Below are 23,775 nucleotides of genomic sequence, written 5' to 3'. Positions count from 1 at the left end.
TATATAGTTGGAAAGGACGGGGAGAGGGGGTGTTTGCGGAGCTAGGGGTGTTGGATGGTGTAGTAGTGCGTTGTGAGAAAGGAAAAATGTGCTCAGCAAACGTGACATGACGAGAGACATGAACGTGTCCGGTGTGAAGGTCGAGACAGCGATAGCCTTTGTGCTCGTCAGAGAAGCCGAGAAAAGCACATGGGATAGAGCGTGGTGACAATTTATTTGCAGAAGTGGCGTAGGCATTGGGAAAACAGAGACAGCCGAAAACACGAACCGCGGAGTAGTCGGGGTGGGAAAGAAAGAGGGAATAATAGGGAGTAGTGTTGGGTTTAGTTTTAGAAGGTCGAATATTTAGAAGGAAGGTGGCCATGTGTAGGGCTTCAGCCCAAAACTTGGGAGGCATAGATGATTGAATGAGGAGAGTGCGAACTATATCATTGAGGGTGCGAAGAGAGCGTTCTGCTTTACCATTTTGAGGGGAGGTGTAGGGACATGAGAACCTAAGCAGGATGCCATGTTGTAAGAAGAAAGTACGATTTTTAATGTTATCAAACTCGCGACCATTGTCACATTGGATAAAGCGAATTGGGAGGAAGAAGTGAACAGACACATAGCGTTGAAAATTAAGGAAAAGAGAATGGACCTCGGATTTGTTGCGTAGAGGAAAAGTCCAGACAAAGTGGGTGAAATCATCTAGGATAACAAGGTAGTATTTAAAACCCGAAACACTTGCAATGGGAGAGGTCCATAAATCACAATGTATTAATTCAAAGGGATAAGTGCTACAAGAACTAGAGGAACTAAAGGGAAGACGCACATGTTTGCCTAATTGACAAGACTCGCAAAACACAGAATTATGAGAGTCCCTATTACATGGTATGGTAAATTCACTAAGCATAGAAGCTAAGACGGCGGGGTTGGGATGGCCCAAGCGACGATGCCAGAGATCGACGGAGGCCAGCATGGATGTTGGAGGGGTGGCGGCAGGAACTCCATTAAGAGAATAAAGATCACCGGAGCTATTGAAGCGAGCGATCTCGGCCTTGGTCAGGTAATCCTTCACAGATAAACCAAAAGGGTCAAATTCAGCCGAAACTAGATTGTCGCAAGTAAATTGGCGAACAGAGATAAGATTTTTAATGAGGGCGGGTGCAACTAGAACATCGCGAAGTAAAAGAGGTTTGGTGGAAGAGGGAAGTTGAGCCTGACCAACACAATATATAGGAATAGATGATCCATCTCCAAGGATAATGGAAGGGAAAGGAGATTTAGTGCAAGAAGATAACCAATTACTAGATGCAGACATATGACTAGAGGCCCCTGAATCAAAGATCCAATCCGTACCTGAGTTTCCTTGTGCAGCAAAGTTATTCATGGCCTGGAGAAAGGCAGCTTGATCCCAGCTCGGCGTCGCAGGTGAGGGTGGCGTCGGAAGCAGTGCCGGCGGATACGATGGTGAAGGCAGTAGGGCCGGCTGGGGAGTGTAGTAGGCATTGGCCGGCTGTGGTGGGGGTGGCGTCGGGAGCAGGGCCGGCTGAGGTGTGTAGTAGGCGCCGCCGTCGGTGGTGTAATGACCATAAGGAGCATACGTCGGGGCGGCGTGATAGGCATTGGCCGGCTGTCGGGGGTTGAGAACCCCGGGAGCACCAGTAGGCGGCCGAAGGCCGGGTTGCCAGGCACCTGAGTATGCCGGCGGAGCACCGAGGGTGGACGGAGCGGACCAGGGCATGGGCCATGCTTGAACAAGCCCCGTCCAAGGATCATGAGGAGGCCGCCATGCAACCGCAGATGGAGCACTGGTGGGTGGTGCAGGACTCGGTGCTGGTGATGTCGTAGGCGGAACCGAACGAGTCGACGGCGGCCTGTAGATAGGGTTTTTGCCGCGGTAGTTCGGACTAGGACGCCAGCCTGGGGGCGGTTGAACAGATGACGATGCGGACGGCCCGGCGGCAGGAGCCGGCCTGGAAGGCGGCGCTGGTGTAGACGACAGAGGAGGACGAGCCGCAGCATGAAAGACCTTGGGGCGAGAGTCCTTGCGAGCTTGTGTTTCCGCCGCGAGTTGTAGCAAGGAACGAACTTCAGCGAAGGTAGGAGGGGGCCGTATCATCGGTATGAACGAGGCTTGCTTGTCAAAGTCTTCGCTGAGGCCGACGACGACGATATTGATTAGCTGTGAGTCGCTAACTGTATCGCCGAGTTCGCGGAGCTCATCACCAATGGTCTTAACGCGCTGGCAGAACAGGTTCACCGGGGCGTCTCCTTGCACCATATTGCGAAGCTCGGTGTGGAGAGCGTTTTTCCGAGCGTCGGTGTTGCTTTGGAAGAGCTGACGGAGGGAGTGCCAGATGTTGGCAGCGGTGGCGCCGTCGTGATCGAGCATGTTGAAGATCTCGGTGGTGATGCGGGTGTAGAACCACTGGACGATCGCGAGATCGTCTTTCAACCATTGCGGATCGTCGGGGCGGGGAAGACAGTTGGCGGCGACATGCGAGCGCAGGTTGCAGCGGCCGAGGTGGAGATCGAAGAGATGTCTCCAATGGTAGTAGTTGTGGGCGGCGAGATCAAGAACTATGGGGATGTAGGGGCTGACGTCGGAGATTGTGTCAGCAAGAGATATTGGTGCGGCGAGGATGGGTGCAGGGTAGTTTTGTGGAGCTATGGTGAGGGCCGAGAGAGAAGCGGCCGCGGCGTTGGCAGCCTTGGCGATGAGTGCGGCCCGGCGCTCGAAGTAGCCGGGCGGCGGCGGCGGCGGTGGCGTTGGCGGAGCCATACCCTAAACCCTGGAACCGGTATCTGATACCATGAAAGCTGAATAAAACTATTGCTTATTGATTGATTTGGTGCGGCATACAAGAGTATATAAGAGGGTACAAACCGACTTGGGGTAGGGGTACAAAACTGACTTGGACTAGAAGTCGTATACCATAATGACTACTCTAACAAGTAGCACCCTTATTCTTGTGATAAACAGCCATACCTCCACCCCAAGGGATTAGTGTCCAAAGGCTTCAAGGATTCAGTTTGTTGCTTGTTCTCATCGTTATTCCTAGGAGATATAGCTATGAATATGATATCTATTACAAAGATCTTTTTTAATTATGTTGCTAAGCTGATTGCACGCACATCTTGTTCATGCATCGGTACATGTGTGCTACTATTAGGTTCTGAGAGTATCTTTATATAAGGTGACTAATGGATTTACAGTTTTGTTTTCTGTAGGTGAAGGCAAAGACAGGCTGTTTGAAGTTCTCACTGAAATTTGTCACATCGTATTAATGTTGGTGAGCGTGTACCTTAGTCTATGCGAGTTTTAATTGTAATAAGATGTTTCTGAATACCTACTTATCCAAGTAATATTTTAAGTCGGATTCCGTTGTATGTTGCTTTTTTTAGCAACAAATATTGAGAGGGGAGACCCCTACCTGTTTTTCTTTAATCTTTAATGAAACAAGGGCCGAACCTCGTTCAAAACAGAACCGGACCCAGAAGTTACACGCATCCTGATTCCACTTCCAAAATGGGATTGATGAACAAGGAAAAAAAACAGGAGGGTGGTACATCGGGAGGAGAGGAAAACTGAACCGAAAGGAACAAACTTAGCCATCCGTTGATCCAACATTGAATTGAAATCAGATCATTCCGGTTTACCATAGTCGTATGTTGTTTGTTTTTGCATGATTGTGCTTGGCAGTTCTCCTCTTCAGCCATTAGAGAGTTTTGGAGTGTATTTCTGATTTGGTCAACCATTACGGAAAAGGAAGAAGAATGCCTGCAAGGAAAAATGGATAAACAAGACTGGTTTTTATTCCACGAATCTTGGAAGACATAAACAGAGTTCAACCGTTGTAGCCAAATATATTCATCTCGCCTTCTGGCCCATGAGTGCATGTTAGCTTCGATAATTTCCCTGATTCCTACACATTAGATGTAGCCATACACATCTATGTTTATTCTGGTACTATAGTTTTACTAGTCAGGGTAGACACCGTGACCCTCGGTGAAGGTGAGACACATCATTCATTAGTCTAGCTCAAGTAGGGTCCATCAATATAGTTTTCTTAGCCAGAAAATATTTTGTTGTGGTGCCTCAGGAAATCAAGTCGTGATGAGACCATCACATTTTTAGCTTTTGAAATGACTTTTTAGAAGTTCCTTATCTCATCATGACATGATTCCGACGTAGTTTATGAAATCACATTTCAAAGGCCCCGATCTCATCCTGGCATATCTTTCAGACTTTTTTTTAATCTCTACCACATATGCATAATCTGATGGTTTTTCTCCCGTTGCAATGCACGGGCGTATTTTCTAGTAGAACCAAAATATGATATATGAACAAACATAATTTAGACAATTTGAGGAGAAGGCTTTATTAGTTTCACAAACATTCTCATACAAAGTGCTTAACATAAATTTTTCTGAGCACAGCCTCACGAATTACAGATCTGAAAGGAAATCTATTGTGAGGCCAGGCACATGGAATGTAAAAACCAACGCTTCTCCTCCCGCAACTATACTAGGGTCACTACGCCAGAGGGGGGAATGTGTAACCTGCAAGACCATTCAATTTGACCCAACATATGATCAGAATAGCACAAGAAGCATATAAAATGCATAACTAAAATGAAAATCGTGTGAATCCGAAGAATAACAAATATCAAAACTGCATGTGTGCAATACCGATCATCATAATTCCCTTAATACATTTCACTTACTTCCGCACTTGTAGCCATGTGGGAATGGCTTCTTGCAGAAATTGGCAACGTAGGCAACCTTCTCCATACAATATATCTTCTCTTTCTCCTTGGTGACACCAGCGCAAAGGCATGGGATGTTTGCCTTCTGCCACACGGCGCAGCATGCGTCCGACGGATCTAGCTTCGGGTTTGCTGGCCATTGTTGATACTTAGCACACTCCTTGATCATGGCCTGTCGGTCACCCTCACATTCGTCAGCCGACACGGCTACCACAATAGTGAGGATGATGAAACATAAGCACATCAGTTTCGCCATGGCTATGTCTTTTGTATCTGCTACACTAGAGCCTTCTCTATCTCTTTGATGTTATAATTGTTTGTGTGGCTTTTCTGTGAATGTGTGGGATACACAACTTCGTTAGCTATGGCTTGGTTTATATAGCCTTGTTTGAGATGATGATATGGGCGCATGCATCAGTTGTATATCTTGAAGATATGGCACCATGTCAAACAATTAATATGTACATTAATTGCACTCTAGAGGCTCCATCATACATTAGTTCTATATCTTGAAGATACGATATTGTATCAAACAATAAATGTGCACATTAACTCTATATCTACAAGCTATACCATAAAAAAATGAATATATGCATTAGTTGCACATCTACATGCTACAATATGACATTAATTATATATATCTTGAAGATATGAAGATATGGTACTGCATCGAAAAATGAACGTGTACATTAATTGCACATCTACATGCTAAAACATTACACTAATTATACATATCTTGAAGGTATTGTACTGCATCAAAAAAAATGAATGTGTACATTAATTGCATATCTACAGGCTACAACATTACATTAATTATATATATATATATATATATATATATATATATATATATATATATATATATATACATCATCCAGGGTGCAGAATAAGTTATTCTTCACCCGAGGTAATCTTACGATCATATCATAATTAAATTACGTTTGGAATTCAAATAGTTACATTCCTGTTGATTCACTACGTAAAATTTGGCATAAAAAATAAAAATATAGGTCATAAGGCAATAAAATTTGCAGTTTATGTGTATTTTACACTATGTTTTTACGTTTGTAATTTCACATAACATGAAATATTTTTTACGACAATTATATATATATTATTACGGTCTCTTTTTATGTCGAAAATAAGACAAAACTTACGGAACGTAAAATTACGGTGCATTGATGGTAAAATAGAGGGGGTGAAGAATAAATATTCCTCACCCAGGGTGACGAATAGTCAATCCCTATAGGTAAATTATCTGGGACACCTAGGTGCTCAGGCACCTTGCTTGTTTTAGATAGGTATCGCTGCACAATGATTGTTTGATTTCTTTCCTAACTATTCTTCATGCAAGGCTTTCCATTCTTACATTTTGTTTCCATTTTTAAATATTAGGCATGTAAGACTTGCCATACAATAAATCGTATTATTGTTTATTTTTTCTGACCTACTATCGGTATCTAATACACGTATTTTTGTCTCCTAACTATCTAATACAGGTATCAAATACTTACTAACGAAATTATGCACATAAGCGGGTATTATATACCCAATAAATTATTTTCTGAACTACTATGTTCTTTTTTGTTTCCTAACAATTCAATATGAGTATCTAATACGCGGGTATGTATATAATAAATTATTCTATGTTCTAGCTAGTAACGAAATTATATACATACGCGGGTATGCATATACCTACTAACAAAATTATATACATACGTGGGTATGCATATACCTACTAAAAAATTTATTTACATACGTGGTTTGAATGGCATTATAACTGATATACCACGTATGAGAGTAGAAATACAACTTGTGTGCTTTGTCTCCTCCTATACCATCAATACCAGGATGGTTGATTTCTAAGGGCTACTACCTACTCCTATGCATCACACAACTACAATTCTGAAAACAACAAGACAAACTAACAAATCTTGACGACAACGAACAGTTCCCACCCATCGTCATGACCTCAGGCTTCATCACGAAGACGTCTGTTTGTCCTTCTTCAGTTACACCACAGCTAATGCATCAGTCATGCCCTTGCCCCCAGAGCTGATGATCCACACCACCAGACATCACATTCAGCAGCAACCAATACACCAGGACAAACTCAGTTTTACACCACCCGTTCGTCTTCTCGCCCTCCTGTGGCTGCGGTCCAGGCCCCTAAATAGGCAGAGAGTGAGAGCAAGATTGTTATTACTTACAAAGTTACAAGAAGTTCCTATGAAAATGAAGAATGTACAATTTTTTCTACCATGGCCATGAAGAAAGAATAAGGGGAATGGTTTTGGAATCCAATCTGTAACCAACCCACCCTATCTATGCAAACTACCAAAGCAACCCACAAAAGGACTCCTGGAGGCCAACGAAGTCCTACTTCACAACCAAACCATTTCACTTAAATGATTTGAACCCATATTGACCAGCCACATTCCCATAGCGGCTAGCATGCACCCCCAGGCTGTGTACATGCCTCGTCCATGTACACTTCTACTGCTTACAACTCAAACCATTCAACCCGGATTTATATCCTGAATGCTTGCCAGCAGCAGTCACATGGGTAATATAGAATCTTTGCTAGAAATTTTGGCAGCATAACCATGAACATGTCTTACTAGACGTCTATACCAGGCCAACTCAGGAAATAAATAAGTTACCAAGACCAAGTATACTGGTCTTGTTCTTATCAAAATCACTCCATATCAATAAACAAAAGCATGCCAATTGATTATTCTCATACCAGCAACCAGTTTCCATTTATAAACTGAAACCATGATGATAGAGTGAGGAAATCAACTAACTAATCATTGTATATGACAACACTAGCTAGCAGCCAGCAAAACAAGAACACATCCAGGCACTCGCCGGAACTGACCCACACCACCAGAACAACATCACATTCAATAGTAACCCAAAACGACTAGCTCAGGTTTATACTTTTTGGGGGTAACCACATCATCATCATCATCTTAAAGTTGCACTAAGTCTGCAACAATTAATATGGATCGGAGGGGGTACTAGAAATTATATGCAGCATCTGCTATTTCCACCATAACAGTGATTCAATAACTGCATGTGCTCTATGGTATGGCATCTAAATTTAAAACAGTAATAGTGATGCTATAAACCCACGACTTATAGAACTGGTTGCAAAATTTGCAATAGATGCAAGCGTTCTGCAATAAGAAATGCAGAGTTTGGAAAGTACTTTTCTGCGAGCCACTTGGCCACTGTGAGCGACTACTGTAGCTAGAAGATGGCCTGCTACCAAATGGTAGCACAGTAGAGGATGAACCAGAAGATTGAGGCGTGTCTAGACACATGAAAATGTGTTAATAATAACATAACAAAAGATAACCAAACTATGGGTTACTGGTTCCAACTGGAGAAAGTGTTTGTATATATACATGTACCTTTCGGAAGTGTTGATGCATCATCAGAAACCACCATATATTCACCTGCTCACCGCTTCTGACAGCATGATTGCTGGCCACAATCTCACCACCATGACTGTGGGCTTGAAGGGGCGGTGCAAGCAGTGGGTCTGAAACAGAACTACCCACTCCTAGCGCCTGATATGATGAGTGGTTTACATGTGAACCTAAATCCAAGACAACCTCTTCTGGGGTATCCTTAAGATCTGCCAGTCCTTTTGAATCTGAAGGTGGAAAATGACAAGTAGCCTGCGAATATTTCGCCATGGGAGCAAGAGATTGTGATGCACCATCATTGGATAAGCCACCTGACAAACTGTTAAAAAGTCAGTTGTGTTCTTAAACAGCTGCAGCAGGACTCAGGTGCACGTGCTCTGTTTGTAAAGCCTGCTTGTAAAATTTCAAAATAGGGAAAATGCACACATGTGCATTGTATGATTGATACTAGTCATGCTTATCTTATTTCCTGTGTATAAACTCGCAAACGATCATGCCTTTGCGCAAAAATTGCTAGTACAATATAAATGTCCTACGCTTCTCTACATACAAAGTGATCCAAGAAACCTTAGAAAAAATGATCAAGATACTAAGTTGCAATATCTAACCCCACAACCTATTCTCAAATGCAGTGACACTACTTTTGAAAGGGTATTGTAGTAAGACTAATGAATCCTCCGATAACCAACATGTCATTTCGAAGAAAAAAAAGCAGTTCTGCCCAACATACATGTATTTATTGTCATGAATTTCAAAATATTAACTGGCCACACTAAGAAAAGCACAGAGTACCAATAAGAGCATTTCTCCCGGTGCCATCTACAATAACAGGAAATTGGACTATATGTAAAGGATTCATTGTAATAATTTAGTTTTCACTTCTGGGCTACTTTGAAATGGATACAGGAAGATAGATGGGCTCATCATACAAAAGGACTCCTAGAGGCCAACCCGCCCCACTCCAAGTCCTACTTCACAACCAAACCATTTGACTTAAAATGATTTGAACCCATATGGGCCAACCACACTCCCATAGCGGATAGCATGCACCCCAGGCTGTGTACATGCCTCGGCCATGTAAACTTCTACTGCTTACAACTCAAACTGTTCAACCTGAATTTATATCTTGACATGCTTGCCACCATCAGTCACATGGGTAATATAGAATCTTTGCTAGAAATTTTCGCAACATAACAATGAACATGTCGTTAATATACCAGGCCAACTCAGGAAATAAATAAGCTAATACCAAGACCTAGTACATTGGCCTTGCTTTTAACAAAATTACTCCATATCAATAAACAAAAGCATGCCAATTGATTAATCTCATAAACAACACTAGCTAGCACCCAACAAAACAAGAAAACATCCAGGCACTTGCCGGAACTGATCCACACCACCAAAACAATATCACGTTCAACAGTAACCCAAAACGACTAGCCCAGGTTTATACTTGTGGGGGGGGGGGGGGGGGGGGGGGGGTGGTAACCAAATCATCATCATCAATCAATCTCTATGGAACCAACACCAAGCGATGGGCCAAACGAAGGCCCGATGGCCGGCAGATAGAGCGGCCATAGCTCGAAGGCCAAATCCAAGAGCAAGTTGGACAGAATCAGGAATTACCAGAATGGATGCCTGGGGCACGCCATCGGATCAAAGAAGAAGAACCCAAGTTGATGAATGCAGACATGTCCTTGCTTGCCCATCCTGTTATACTCTCCATCCCCATGGCCATGCCACCGGAGGTGCTGTTCAACAATAAAGTAAAGAATTGTTCAAATCGGGGCAATGATTAAACCATGACGAACAATCAAGGAAGAAGGTATGCCTTGAACAACCTGTAGCAACGTCACATATATTCATAGAAACATTTACTAATTAACCGAAATAATCATTCATATGCGAGAAACAGTAATTCAAAGTGTGTGTTTTACAATTCAATGAAGTTCTGTGCAGAAAAAGAAAGAACTTAAATTGGTCAAATGATTTCAACTTTTCATGGCCATATTTTTTCTGGTAGATATGCACCTTATAGACCACAACATGCACAATACGATTCAGGTTCCAAAGAAACTCCTCTAAAGAAAAGCTCAAGAGCTGATAGTTTTCTCTCCTATCTATCTGTCTAGCACACTTCTACCAGGTTATGTGAATATCCAAAAAAGAAGGGCAGCCCGGTGCATGTAGCTCCCGCTTGCGCAGGGTCCAGGGAAGGGTCCGACCACTTGGGTCTATTGTACGCAGCCTTTCCCTACATTTCATATCCAAAAAAGAAACATGTGGGAATATAGAAGCCAAATCCGTTCAAATTTCACATCTCGAGTTTCACCAAAACATAGCTTTATGGTGTTTTTCGCTCATGTTTCATGGTGATTTCTTGTAGTTGAACAGAAGGTACTCACTCAATATTCGAAGTGGCTCCGAGAACCCAAACAAAGTATACATATTGGAAAGTTGAGTATGCACAGAAGATGCACACTCGATCTTACAACTTGAGAAACAGTGGGCAACAACGAACCATGTCACAATGTCCCGAGCTGAGTAGAGAGATCTATTTTACCTGTAGCTCCTGCCAATCCAGCCAGCAAGCATAAGAGCCACAGGAGAGCCTGGAGGGTGCTTCTGTTGGATCTATGAGCCAAGGTGAGAAGGAGCTACCGCCATGGCACCTTGTCGTGGCTGAAACCATGTCCTTCCAGCCAAAGGACCTCAAGAGACTATACATATTAAAATAATCTAGGTTCATGAACGGGTATTGGCGATTCATTACGATGAGAAAACTGAAATGAATGAATTAAGCAGCTACCTCTTCAAGCTCTATGGTGTGCCTCGAACTGCGTATGGGCTGGCCGTCAAAGAGTCAGCAGAATAAGCATCAACGCCCGGATCAGCCCATTCCAAGCACTGCTCCCTGAGAAATCGCACAAGGCAAGAGGAACATCCTACATTTCCCAAAAGCAGATAGTAAGCAAACAAGGCAAGCATGTGACTCCAAGATCGCCAGAACATCCTGCATTACCCAAAAATACAATATCTTTCTTTCTCACTGTAAACATCCCTACACTGATATACAAGTTCCAGCCTTTACTCCAACAAACATGTTATGGACCAAGTTGTGGTGCAAAACCCAGAATTAAATCCGCTCAATGTTGACTTAAACTATCAAGTTGCAGCCAACAACACCTAACTGAACCCTAGAGCAAGTGCGGTAAAAAGACTTGTTCCTTTTGTATCAAGTTCTACAACATAAAAAGTAGCATGCCAAGATCCTAAATAAATATCAAACCCCGAGAATTAGTATATACAGTAGCACAAGGGCCTAACCAGCATAGGAACCAATTTCAACAGCAAGCTCATCACAGTCACGAGATTGTGGTGGCCAGAAGAGCACCACTACATACAGCAAGGTCACATAGGTGAACCCTAAATCATTGGTTCGATGACCGGACCATCTCAGGGCACAGGGAGAGAGGAAGGAGATCAGGCACTCACCAGAACCCCCATAGCCGGCCATGAAGGTTACGATGCAGCCACCTTCATCCCGTAGGTGTCGGGTTAGTATACACTGAAAACACATACACTTATGCTATGCCTTGCATGACCTCTCAGCTCGTCAATTTTCTGGAAAAAAAAAACCACAGTTAGATACCATATGTAATTTTGTTAGCAGACATGAAGTACTTGATTGACATATACTCTTAGCTCTAGATCAACACATTCAACAATATGGAAAGATCCAGATCAAGAGATGTAAAGTTAACGATGCTGCTGGTAGAATATCAAGTGAGCAACAACAACAGATAAATAAAAACACGCACAAACTACTTCCCGATGCTCCAACTAGATTAATTGTTATAGTTCCTGGAAATAATGCTACAGTAAATCACATCTCATTTCTGAACTAGCATTATGGTCTTTTAACTCTTCTTCAAGAGTTCACCAGACAAAATGTTCAACAGCCAAAGAATGCCGAAGACACTATACCATTGTAATTATTTAGCAGTAAACATAAATCAACATTACAATGCTTGCTAAACAACAGTGCTACTTGACAGGGCTAGTTGAATCATCAAGAAACATATAAAAATCCTCATCCTATATTCAGCGTAAGGATCACGATTAAGCGAGACTGATAGCATCTCACGTGGAGGGTACACCCATACAAAGTGCATCGTTATTCTGACCTAATTAATGCACACCAACGGTGAACAAAACATAATGTGTGTACTGCTTGTTAGAGTTATAATATAGGTCATGTACCCCTTTGTATTTATCCCGTTGTATAAGGGGTTTCCTGCATATGTTCCACACCTGTACATGTATATATATATCGGCATATGGCCTCATGGGAATACAAGTTGCTTATTCCTAACATGGTATTAGAGCTTTAGGTCTCTTTTTTCGCACGCGCAACTCGTGCTACGATCCAATCTCGCCTCGGTGCCGCTGCTGCGTCTCGTCTCCTCCCGCCCGGCGCTGCCAGGACGGCTCCTCCCGCCCGGCGCTGCAGCTTGCGGTCGCGCCGTCCGTCCCTCCAGTCCGGCTCGTCTTCCCTCCCGCTCGAGGCTGCTCCTCGCTCCCTCCCGCTCGAGTCCGTCGCTGCAGCTGCTCTCGGACCGCCCCGACGACTGGACGCAGTTCAGGCAGGAGACCACGATCCGTCGCCGCCCGCTCACCCAGCTCTCCGCCGTCGCCGCGAAGGTCAGGACCCGCTGTGCCGAGCGGTTCCTGCAGAACAGCGCCACGGGGAGGGACGAGGCCGAGGCCGCCGGCGCCGCACCTTCCGCTCCCCAACCGGTCTCGTTCCCTGCTGATTGACGCCTGCCCGACTGCCTCGATCGATCTCTCTGCCCAGATCGAGCATCCCGTTCCCGATTGGAAGGTCTGATCTCTGCTAAAAAAAATGTCTGCTGCATCGGGCTATGTTGCTGTCCCTCGCTGTCCGGTGATCTTCGATGGTACTAACTACACCGAGTTCGCTGGCTTCATGCGCATTCACATGCGTGGCATCCGTCTCTGGGGTGTTCTTTCTGGCGAGGTCTGCTGTCCGCCACGTCCGGTTCCTCCGGTGGCCCCTACTCCGCCGACTCCACTGGTTCTTCCTACGGATGCTAATCAGGCCGCCAAGGATGCAGCTAAGATTGCTGATGAGGCTGCTGATCGTGCCTATGATGAGAGGGCTTTGGCTTATGAGGAGGCTCTTCAGACGTATCATGGTGCTTTGTCTGTTTACACCCAGTGGCTTGATGATGATGCTCGTGCTGCAACTGTTCTCACTGCTAGTGTTCTGCCTCAATTTGCTTCTGAGTTTCTGGGTCTTCCTACTGTCTTCCAGATGTGGACCTGTCTTCGTCAGCGCTATGAGCCCTCTGGTGATGCCTTATACCTTTCTGTGGTTCGTCAGGAGCATGCTCTTCAGCAGGGTGACTCTACTGTTGATGACTTTTATGCACAGAGTTCTGCTATCTGGCGCCAGCTTGATTCTCTCCGCAGTGCTGGTTGTCGTACTTGCCCCTGCTGCCAGGCTGTCCAGGCCGATTTGGAGTTTCATCGCGTCTACAAGTTCATGTCTCGGCTCCGTAAGGAGTTTGAGCCCCGGCGTGCTCAGTTGCTTGCTCGTGGCCGTATTTCTCTCATGGAGGCGCTTTCAGAGATTCGTGCTGAGGAGACTCGCCTACGTGGTGCTGGTTTGCTGGAGGTTCCCTCTGTGCTCGCTACTCGGGTTTCTTCCACTCCACCTGCTGCACCGCCCCATTCTCGCTCGAGTGCTCCGCCGCTCTTGCCCACTCCTTCTGGAGGCTCAGGTCGCCCCCGTTCACATTGTGACTACTGCAACAATGATGGTCATATTGAGTCCCAGTGCTACACAAAGCGGAAACACATGCGCAAGGCGCGATCATCCTCCTTAGGGACTTCGTCATCTCCCTCGCCAGCTTCAGCCATTGCTTTGACTGAGCAGGATATTCTGAGACTTAAGCGTCTGCTCGCGGCTTCAGGTTCTTCCTCGACAGGTACTGCTGGTTCTGTGACTGATGCTTCCCGCACTGAGCACCCGCCCTCTACACAGTCAGGTACATTCCCATGGGTTCTGGACTCTGGAGCTTCTTTTCATATGTCTTCTCATTCTTCCGCTTTGTCCTCTCTTCGCTCGCTGGATTCTCCTATTCATGTCTTCACTGCTGATGGTACTCCACTTTCTGTTGCTAGTAGAGGCCATCTTTCCACTCCTTATTCTCTTCCTGATGTTGCTCATGTTCCTCGACTTACCATGAATCTGTTTTCTGCCGGTCAACTTACTGATTCTGGTTGTCGTGTCATCCTTAATGTTGACTCTTGTTCTGTCCAGGATCGTCGCACGTACACTCTGGTTGGGGCTGGCCATCGCCGCCGTGATTCTCAGGGTCTTTGGGAGTTGGACTGGCTTCATGTTCCTTCCGCTGCCACCACCATCGCCAGTCCCTCCGCTGTTGTCGCCTCTGTTACTGGTTCCTTCAAGCAATGGCATCATCGACTTGGTCATCTGTGTGGTTCTCGGTTATCGTCTTTAGTTCGTCGAGGTCTTCTAGGGTCTGTCTCAGGAGATGTCTCTTTAGAGTGTCAGGGTTGTCGTCTTGGCAAGCAGACTCAGTTACCATATTCTCATAGTGAGTCAGTGTCTAAGCGTCCTTTCGATTTAGTCCATTCTGATTGGGGTCCGGCTCCTTCCGCTTCGAAAGGTGGTCATAAATACTATATTATTTTCATCGATGATTTTTCTCGTTACACATGGCTTTATTTCATGACTTCACGTAGTGAGGTGTTGTCTATTTATAAGCGTTTTGCTGCCATGGTTCATACTCAGTTCTCTTCACCCATTCGTGTTTTTCGTGCTGACTCCGCTGGTGAGTATATCTCTACGATGTTGCGTGGTGTTCTTGCTGAGCAGGGTACTCTTGCCCAGTTCTCTTGTCCTGGTGCTCATGCTCAGAATGGCGTGTCTGAGCGCAAGCATCGTCACCTTCTTGAGACGGCTCGTGCTATGATGATCGCCGCCTCTCTTCCGCCTCATTTTTGGGCCGAGGCTATCTCCACTTCTGTCTATCTCATCAACCTTCAGCCATCTGCTGCTTTGCAGGGTGGTGTTCCTTTTGAGCGTCTGTTTGATCGTTCTCCTGATTATTCGATGCTTCGCTTGTTTGGTTGTGTTTGCTATGTTCTTCTTGCCCCTCGCGAACGCACCAAACTGACCGCTCAGTCTGTTGAGTGTGTCTTCTTAGGCTACAGTGATGAGCATAAGGGCTATCGTTGTTGGGATCCTGTCGGTCGTCGGATGCGTATCTCTCGAGACGTGACTTTTGATGAGTCTCGTCCTTTTTACCCACGCCCATCTTCCTCGTTTTTTTCAGTGGAGGATATCTCTTTCCTCACTTTTCCTGACTCCCCTATCACTCCCGTCGCGCCTGTGCCTATTCGTTCCACTCCCTCTGCTTCTCCACCCCTCGTCGATTCGCCGCCACCATCTTCCCCGGTCTCCTCACCTAGCATGTCACCGGATTCTCCACCTTCATCTCCGGTGACTTCTTCGTCGCCACCCCCTGATTCTACCTTGGTGCTTCCTCCTTCTCTTGTTCCATCTCTTCCTCAGCATTACACTCGTCGTTCACGACCTGTGGATGCTTCCTTGGATGAGTCGTCCTCTTCTCTCAGCCTACTTATGGCTTGCATTCCCGTCCTCGTCCGCCTATTGATCGCTTTGGATTTCCCACCGCTGGTGCTGCTATTCTTGAGCCAACTTCTTACCGTCAGGCTGTTGTTCATCCTGAATGGCAGTTTGCGATGGCAGAGGAGATTGCTGCTCTTGAACGCACTGGTACCTGGGATCTTGTTTCTCTTCCTCCCAGAGTCCGTCCTATCACTTGTAAGTGGGTCTACAAGGTTAAGACTCGCTCCGATGGTACTCTTGAGCGTCACAAAGCTCGTCTCGTGGCTCGTGGTTTTCAGCAGGAGCATGGTCGTGATTATGACGAGACTTTTGCTCCTGTGGCCCATATGACCACTATTCATACACTTCTTGTTGTTGCCTCTGCACGCCACTGGTCTATATCTCAGCTTGATGTTAAGAATGCCTTTCTTAATGGTGAGCTGCGTGAGGAGGTGTACATGCAGCCACCACCTGGGTATTCTGTTCCTGATGGCATGGTGTGTCGTCTTCGTCGCTCTCTCTATGGCCTTAAGCAAGCCCCTCGCGCCTGGTTTGAGCGTTTTGCTTCTGTGGTCACTACTGCTGGTTTTTCAGCGAGTGCTCATGATCCCGCATTGTTTATTCACCTTTCTCCTCGTGGCCGGACTCTTCTTCTCTATGTTGATGATATGGTCATCACTGGGGATGACCCCGAGTATATTGCCTTTGTAAAGGCCCATCTTAGTGAGCAGTTTCTTATGTCTGATCTTGGACCTCTTCGCTACTTTCTTGGGATTGAAGTCTCTTCTACCTCTGATGGCTTTTTTATATCCCAGGAAAAGTATATCCAGGATCTTCTTGCTCGTGCTGCTCTTTCTGACGAGCGCACTGTTGAGACTCCTATGGAGCTCAATGTTCACCTCCGTGCTACTGATGGTAATCCTCTCCCTGATCCGACGCGTTATCGTCATCTCATTGGCAGTCTTGTTTATCTAGCTGTCACTCGTCCGGACATCTCTTATCCGGTTCATATTCTGAGTCAGTTTGTCTCTGCTCCCACATCGGTTCATTATAGTCATCTCCTTCGTGTTCTCCGATATCTTCGGGGCACGATCTCTCACCGTCTCTTCTTTCCTAGCTCCAGTTCTTTACAGCTTCAGGCCTATGCGGATGCTACATGGGCTAGTGATCCTTCTGATCGCCGTTCACTTTCTGCTTACTGTGTTTTTCTTGGTGGTTCTCTCATTGCCTGGAAGACGAAGAAACAGATTGCAGTTTCCCATTCGAGTGCTGAGGCTGAGTTGCGAGCTATGGCTCTTTTGACGGCAGAGGTGACTTGGTTACGGTGGTTACTTCAGGATTTTGGTGTTTCTGTCACTACACCGACTATGCTCTTATCTAACAGTACAGGTGCTATTAGCATTGCGCGCGATCCTGTGAAGCATGAGCTCACCAAGCATATTGGTGTTGATGCTTTCTATGTGCGCGCTGCTGTGCAGGATCAGGTTATTGCTCTTCAGTATGTGCCTTCCGAGTTACAGTTGGCGGATTTCCTGACGAAGGCCCAGACTAGAGCGCAACATGGCTTTTATCTCTCCAAACTCAGTGTTGTTCCTCCACCATGAGTTTGAGGGGGGGTGTTAGAGTTATAATATAGGTCATGTACCCCTTTGTATTTATCCCGTTGTATAAGGGGTTTCCTGCATATGTTCCACACCTGTACATGTATATATATATCGGCCTATGGCCTCATGGGAATACAAGTTGCTTATTCCTAACACTGCTAACTTCCTGTACAATATCTCAAGGCTCAGAACAGTACCTACTAACCGGATAAATTCACAACAACAAAGATAAGCTATAACATAGACCAGGGTCACTTTTGCTCTACTCCGCCGGCCACATAGTTATTGAATGATAGCTGGGATATAGCCAGGTGCTCAAAGGGATGCATCATCATAAAACAACAAATCATTGATGGCATGGATGATTCCTCGACAACGACACTTCATTACCCGAGTAATTACAGTCACTTTCAGCACCGCAAAAAAGGCCACTACAGTTATTACTTGAGAGTTGCGACACTTTCAGCCCAAGAAAATTGTGAGCAACGTCACTAGTTAATAGCGTGCAAATGAACCACAGCTAAGCAAGAATCACTAGTTTCACATCAAGTGCATTTTCAAGCACCACTAACTACAACTACAGAACCTGGATAAAGATCAACATTCATATTACTTCCAGCTACTAGTGTTGCCTCAAGTAGTCGATTTGGAAGAAAACAGATTTGAATTAACTATACTAATGCAGCAACTTATCTGTGTGGCATTAATTAGTCTAGTTCTTTCGCTAACACCATAACTTACGATACAGTACCAAGATGCCAACATGGAGGAACATATCATTCACCAAACTACAAACAGTAATAAATACACAGAAGTCAGTAACGATGTGGGAACACTAACATTGACATGACATGGTGCCCAGCATAAAATTTTCTATGCCTCGATGACTGTAGGGACAGAGAACATGAGAGGGCAGAGGGGAACCAACAGCTTACTTGTGCCGGAGGTGAAGAAGCAGACCCCAGAGCAGCAGGGTGGGAGGCGTCGGAGTGAGCGCCAGAGCAGGCAGAACTGCTTCGCCGACCAAACTTGTGCCAAACGGCGTCGTCTCCGCGCCGTGGTATGCCCAGCAACAAGGCTGCTCCTTTCGCTGCTGGCTGGCGTGACAAATTAGCCAATGATGAAGGGAATGCGCCAGACAGGGTGTTGCCATTAAGCCTCCTGTTAGGAGCACAATAAACAGTGTGAACATCTACTGATATCATGGCTCGTGTGGAACATGCCATGAATGGGAAGCATTCAGAATATAGTTCTTTCATGGTACAGTAGAACAGCAATGCACTTACAAGCTGGAGATTTCACCACAGAAGTGGTCAATGGAGAGACCAGGCGTCCTAAGCCTTGTTCGCTTGCCAAGGCTGCTGGGGTTCACCCATTGATGTTGTAGTTCTGCAGTAGATTGTAACCAAGAGGAGAGGGAGAAGAAAAGGTAAGATTTCGGTTTGTTTAAATCATGCAGTTAATTTACTCTTTCGAAATCACAAGCAAGCATGTATAAAGGTCTCAGTTTGTTTAAATCATGAAAGTTGCCGATGGTATAGTTGAACAAAATTCAGACAAACTTAGCTTTAAGCTAGCTGCGCAAGAGTAATTCAGTGTGTATAGTACCCTGTTATGGAAAGCTATGCTACCCTACCCGCCTGCTAAGATTTCATTTAGTTTCTTCCCTGTCTGTTGCAACTTAGTATCAAATTTTTCTATACTTTGGTTGGGTGTGCTGTACATGACATGAACATGAGCTATATATACTCTACAGTATCAGTTGCTGCTCAAAGAGCTTCATATATATTCAGCAAGTTTGTATCAGGCAGACTAATGCTATATTCAGAAAGGCAGGAAGGAGAGGCGCTCACCATGGCTATTATGGCTCAGAGGAAGAAGAGCCTATCACCGCGCACCTTGATGAACCGCTTGTACTCTGCTGTACCGATGTAATCCTGTTGCTGCTGGACAAGGACAAGAAAAAACATAACAAATGTTGAGCTCAAATCAAAAAAGGAAAAAAAAGAAAGAAATCATGTCCTCGGAAGGGATCCAGAAGCAAAAGGAGCAGCTTTGTAGCTCACCTTCCTGTCCTCGACGCTGGAGCAGGGAGGGCGTGATCCAAAAAATGGCGTGGTCCATTGTGGCATTGCAGGAAAGAACGACATGCTCAAACCGACCATCCACCGGCACATCCGTTTTGACCACCAATGGATATCTTCCACACCTGTGTATATAACAGCAAAAAAATTGTTTATGACAATATAGGAAGTTTGGGAGAAACAGTTCTGAAGAAAGCACAGCATGTTAAATAGTTTTAGGCATCAGTGAACAGTAGTATGGGCTGTAGATACTAGGGAATGGAGAGGAATCAGAATCCACTAGCATAATATTATATCTACTTCTGAAATTTAAGGTGAAGTGATCTACTAGCATAATAGAGATGAAAACTTCAATTTGATGTGAAGTGATCCAATTGCATAAACTTTCATAAAAATTATAGAAAATGGAAAAGCAGTTTATAGCTGCAGTTGGTTTACAAAGAAAAATCGCATGTCTTGGGTGAACAGAACGATTATGCTCCTTAACTAAAGTGAGATATGTGGTGATCTAAGGGGAAAAACCTAAACCTTTACGCTCTGTTTTAACTGAATATATATGTGCAGAAAAACTGAACCTCTGCACTTTGTTCCTATGTGTGAAAATCTGCTCTGGATAGGTGGAAGAACAAATCATATTCAGTGCATAAACTGAACCTTTTCACTTTGTTTTAACTGAATTTATATGTGGAAAAAAACTGAATATTTACTCTTTGTTCCTATGTGTGAAAATCTGCGCTGTATAGGTGGAAGAACAGATCATGTTCAGTGCAAAGGACTGAACCTTTACACTCTGTTTGAACTGGAAAAAATGAACATCTACTAAAAAAACTGAATATTTGCCTATATTCAGTGAATAGACTGAATATACTCCCTCTGTTCCAAAATAGATGACCCAACCTTGTACTAACTTTGTACTAAAGCTAGTACAAAGTTGGGTCATCTATTTTGGAATGGAGGGAGTATATGCCATATTCAGTATATAAACTGAATGTATATGCTCATAATCAGTGAAGAAATTGAACACTTAGTGCTTAAAGTGAATATATATGTCATCTTTGTGTCTAAAGTCTGAACCTTTACTTTCTCTTAACTGAAAAAACTGAATATTTGTTCAAATTCAATGCAAAAATAGAATGTAGGCTATGTTTAAGTGCTGCTTCAAACATGACAGATGATGTCCCAAGAGCAAGCACGGAGAGCCCAAGAAGTGAAGTGTGTACAAGAATGTATTGTGTCGTGTCGTGTGCTATTGTTAGCATTTGTTCACCAAGAAACTTTTATGTCGTTCAATAAAAAATCAAGAGATGATGCATTTGAGTACAAGGAGGTAAGTGATAGCAGACATCCTATGGATGGGCGGAAAGTACTACTATTTGCAATGTGCAGTTCAAATTGCTAGCATCGTTAATATGGTAATATATCTCACAGCAGAACTATGGTTCTATAACTGCTTCATCCAAGCTATATTCCCCAATTCGAATTGAACCGCTGAAATTCCAAGCAAAGTTGTGGTTATAGTAACTGTATTTATCAGGTGTTAACTGAAGACGGTCATGCAAAGTATTCAGATATTCGAAAGGTTTGCAAGTTAACACACTAGAACAATTAAGCTGCTCCAAATTGGGACCGCACATCCATCTCCAGTTAAGAAAATAAAACTAAACTGAAATTGAAAAGCATGTAATTCATTCTTTCTCCAAAGTAATGCAAGCTTACCACTGGAGTTGCTTAGTTGGCGTGAAGAATAATTCCCACGGCCACCTTTTCCACCTTGCCCTGCGTCCCAGGTCTTCATCGGGGTTCAACAGATTTTTTGTTGCACTGTAACATAAAGAAAAGGATATGTTAACCTTCACAAAAGAAAAGGGTACTCATGTATAGTAACTATGTCAATATGTTACTCCCTCTGTAAAGAAATATAAGAGCGTTTAGATTATAAAGTAGTGATCTAAACGTTCTTATATTTCTTTACGGAGGGACTATATGACATTTTATATGCCCATCTTAGTCCTGTGATAGCTGTTATAAACCAATACATTTGACTTGGTTAAAGTTAAACAAGTTTGAATTAGGACAGAGCTAGAACTTTGATTACATTGGAATGGAGGGAGGATCACCGATGAAATGAGCCAAACATCCCATGTTAGCTCATGCCACAATAATACTTATCCGAAAATATTTTTTATCACTATTATATTGCAATGACATGACAACTAATAGTCGAAGCTTGATTGTGCAAACAGATTAAGACCAGATAAAGATGTGGGAAAGTATGGCTCACTAGCAATATGAGCATCAAAATAGGGGGAGTCCTCTTACCTCCTTTTTATTGTCACACTTTCTTTTCTCCTTATGGAAGGTACCTGAAATAATCAGAGATTTTGTCAAGGTACAATTATACAAAAAGATCTAGCATCAAATGTGCGACAATAAATACAATAAAACGGTGGTCATATGACATGCAGCGAAGCAATAAAGGGATGGCTGCTCCAGGATCTCTCTCTTTCAAAATAACTCCATACTACAAGTGATTCTGTACGAAGGATCCGGAGGCAGGGAGCAGAGGAAGAGGAGGAGCTCACCATGGTTGTTATGTAGCGGATGCCGAAAAGGCAACGGGTCCGCCCAACGGAACACCCTAGCACCGCGCACCTCGATGAACCACTTGTCCTCTTTCTTCTGTACCGACCGAATCCTGCTGCTGAACTGTGGTTCTATAACTGCTTCATCCAAGCATATTCCCCAATTTGAATTGAACCGCTGAAATTCCAACCAAAGTTGTGGTTATATACACTGTATGTGTCAAGTGTTAACTGAAGCCAATCATGCAAGATATTCAGATATTCGAAAAGTTTGCGAGTTGACACACTAGAACAACTAAGCTTCTCCAAATAAGGACCGCGCACCAGATCCATCTCCAGTTAAGAAAACTAAGCTAGACTGAAACTGAAAAGCATGTGATTCTTTTGTTTAGCACGACAAAATCATGTAATTTTCTCACCTGTGTCCACAACAAGCTAGAGATTAATTGAAGGGCCGATTCCTTATCTCTTTGGTTGCATTAGTGGTCGCGGTCTTCACCAGAGGATACCGAGCCAGCTGGCCGCCAGCCCGCCTCCATGGCATATTGTCAGACATGTCGCGGACAAGTGGATCCATCCCTAGCGCAAAGCAATAACAGTAAAATACCATTTGCCGGGAGCATGTGCTGATTGGACAAGCGGAATTAGGAATATAACGCATACCTCTGGGAACAGTAGAACGAGGAGAAGGCAGAGGTGATGCGCCAACGAGGTTGGAGGAGAAGGCCGCAACAAGATTTGCCTTATGGAGGTAAGCCCGGCCCCAAAGCACGGGGCACCGCCATGGCTCCGGCGACGACGTCAGGAAGAAGAAGCCCCCAGTGAGGCCTCGGCCCTGCAGCGGAACCAGTACGGAGGTTGGACGCGGAAGGAGGGAGGGAGAGAGAGTTTCGGGCCGCGCCGGAGGTTGGACGCGGAAGGATGAGGGCGCGGTGGCGGTGCGTGCTGGGGCCTCCCAATGAAGAGAAGGAGAGGGTGGGGGGCGCCGGCGATGGGGTAGAGGGCGGAGGCCTGGAGGTCTCCGGCGGAGCAGGGGAAAGGCAGTCGCCGGTGGGGTTAGGGAGAGAGAGGTGGTCGGCGGCGGCTGTGGTTGGGGTTGGGGGAGTCGGGAGGAGGAAGACAGCAACGGCTTGGGTGAGTTTGGACTTGGGTCAGGGTGGGGTTGGTTGGATTTTCGCCTCTCCTTCCTAACCATTTTCATTTCCGCGCGCCCGGGGATTTCCCGCTCGTCTCTTTGAAAACTTTTTACTCTTTGGCGTGGGCGGGCGACCGCGCGAGGGAGCTTTCGAACCATGTGAGAGCGAATGAGTTTTCGGCCGCGCGGGAGCAAATGAGTTTTCGGGAATGATTTTGATTGGTCAGGCTTGGGTTCCCACGGTTCCATCCCCTCTTTCTAGGTGATCCATTCATTTTCTTTTAGATCCGACGGTGAACACTTTATATCACGTGGATCACGCTTCTTGCTCCTTATGAAACCCAACGATTAATTTTAGCCTAAGTTTCTTCATGTATTAATATATATCTAGCTATATATAAAATCTACAAAACATGTCCAATATAAATATATTATGAAACTAAAAAAATATGTTGAAATGATTTTTTTAGTGGGGTTGCTTTGGATTTTCGCGTTCCA

The 23,775-nt window shown here is 44.7% G+C and overlaps 1 protein-coding gene and 1 long non-coding RNA gene across 4 annotated transcripts; both read right to left on the bottom strand.

Annotated features, from left to right (window-relative positions):
• Nucleotides 1-4,339: 4,339 nt before the first annotated feature.
• Nucleotides 4,340-5,104, bottom strand: LOC123164866 (uncharacterized). Its single transcript, XM_044582471.1, has 2 exons — nucleotides 4,710-5,104; nucleotides 4,340-4,545 (listed from the first exon to the last, which is right to left on the bottom strand). Exons 1-2 carry the CDS (start codon nucleotides 5,005-5,007, stop codon nucleotides 4,520-4,522), a joined length of 324 nt encoding a protein of 107 aa, XP_044438406.1. The 5' UTR covers nucleotides 5,008-5,104; the 3' UTR covers nucleotides 4,340-4,519.
• Nucleotides 5,105-6,514: 1,410 nt separating this feature from the next.
• LOC123164855 (uncharacterized) lies at nucleotides 6,515-23,265 on the bottom strand. Of its 3 annotated transcripts, XR_006482662.1 has the most exons (16): nucleotides 22,806-23,265; nucleotides 22,562-22,721; nucleotides 22,143-22,320; nucleotides 21,880-21,923; nucleotides 21,277-21,381; nucleotides 19,543-19,685; nucleotides 19,330-19,422; nucleotides 18,763-18,865; nucleotides 18,412-18,637; nucleotides 11,684-11,812; nucleotides 10,998-11,133; nucleotides 10,752-10,908; nucleotides 9,815-9,939; nucleotides 8,171-8,507; nucleotides 7,966-8,070; nucleotides 6,515-6,920 (listed from the first exon to the last, which is right to left on the bottom strand). It is a non-coding gene; the product is annotated as an uncharacterized lncRNA (long non-coding RNA). The 3 variants fall into 3 exon arrangements; XR_006482659.1 differs by lacking the exon at nucleotides 7,966-8,070 and having other exon boundaries at nucleotides 22,806-23,263; XR_006482660.1 differs by lacking the exon at nucleotides 7,966-8,070 and having other exon boundaries at nucleotides 19,330-19,419; nucleotides 22,806-23,263.
• Between the last annotated feature and the right edge of the window lie 510 nt (nucleotides 23,266-23,775).

This window comes from Triticum aestivum, chromosome 1D (genome assembly GCF_018294505.1).
Source record: "Triticum aestivum cultivar Chinese Spring chromosome 1D, IWGSC CS RefSeq v2.1, whole genome shotgun sequence".
In the NCBI taxonomy this organism is placed as follows: domain Eukaryota; kingdom Viridiplantae; phylum Streptophyta; class Magnoliopsida; order Poales; family Poaceae; genus Triticum; species Triticum aestivum.
Note: the sequence above shows the minus strand (reverse complement) of the source record. Positions and strands in the feature narration are given on the sequence as shown.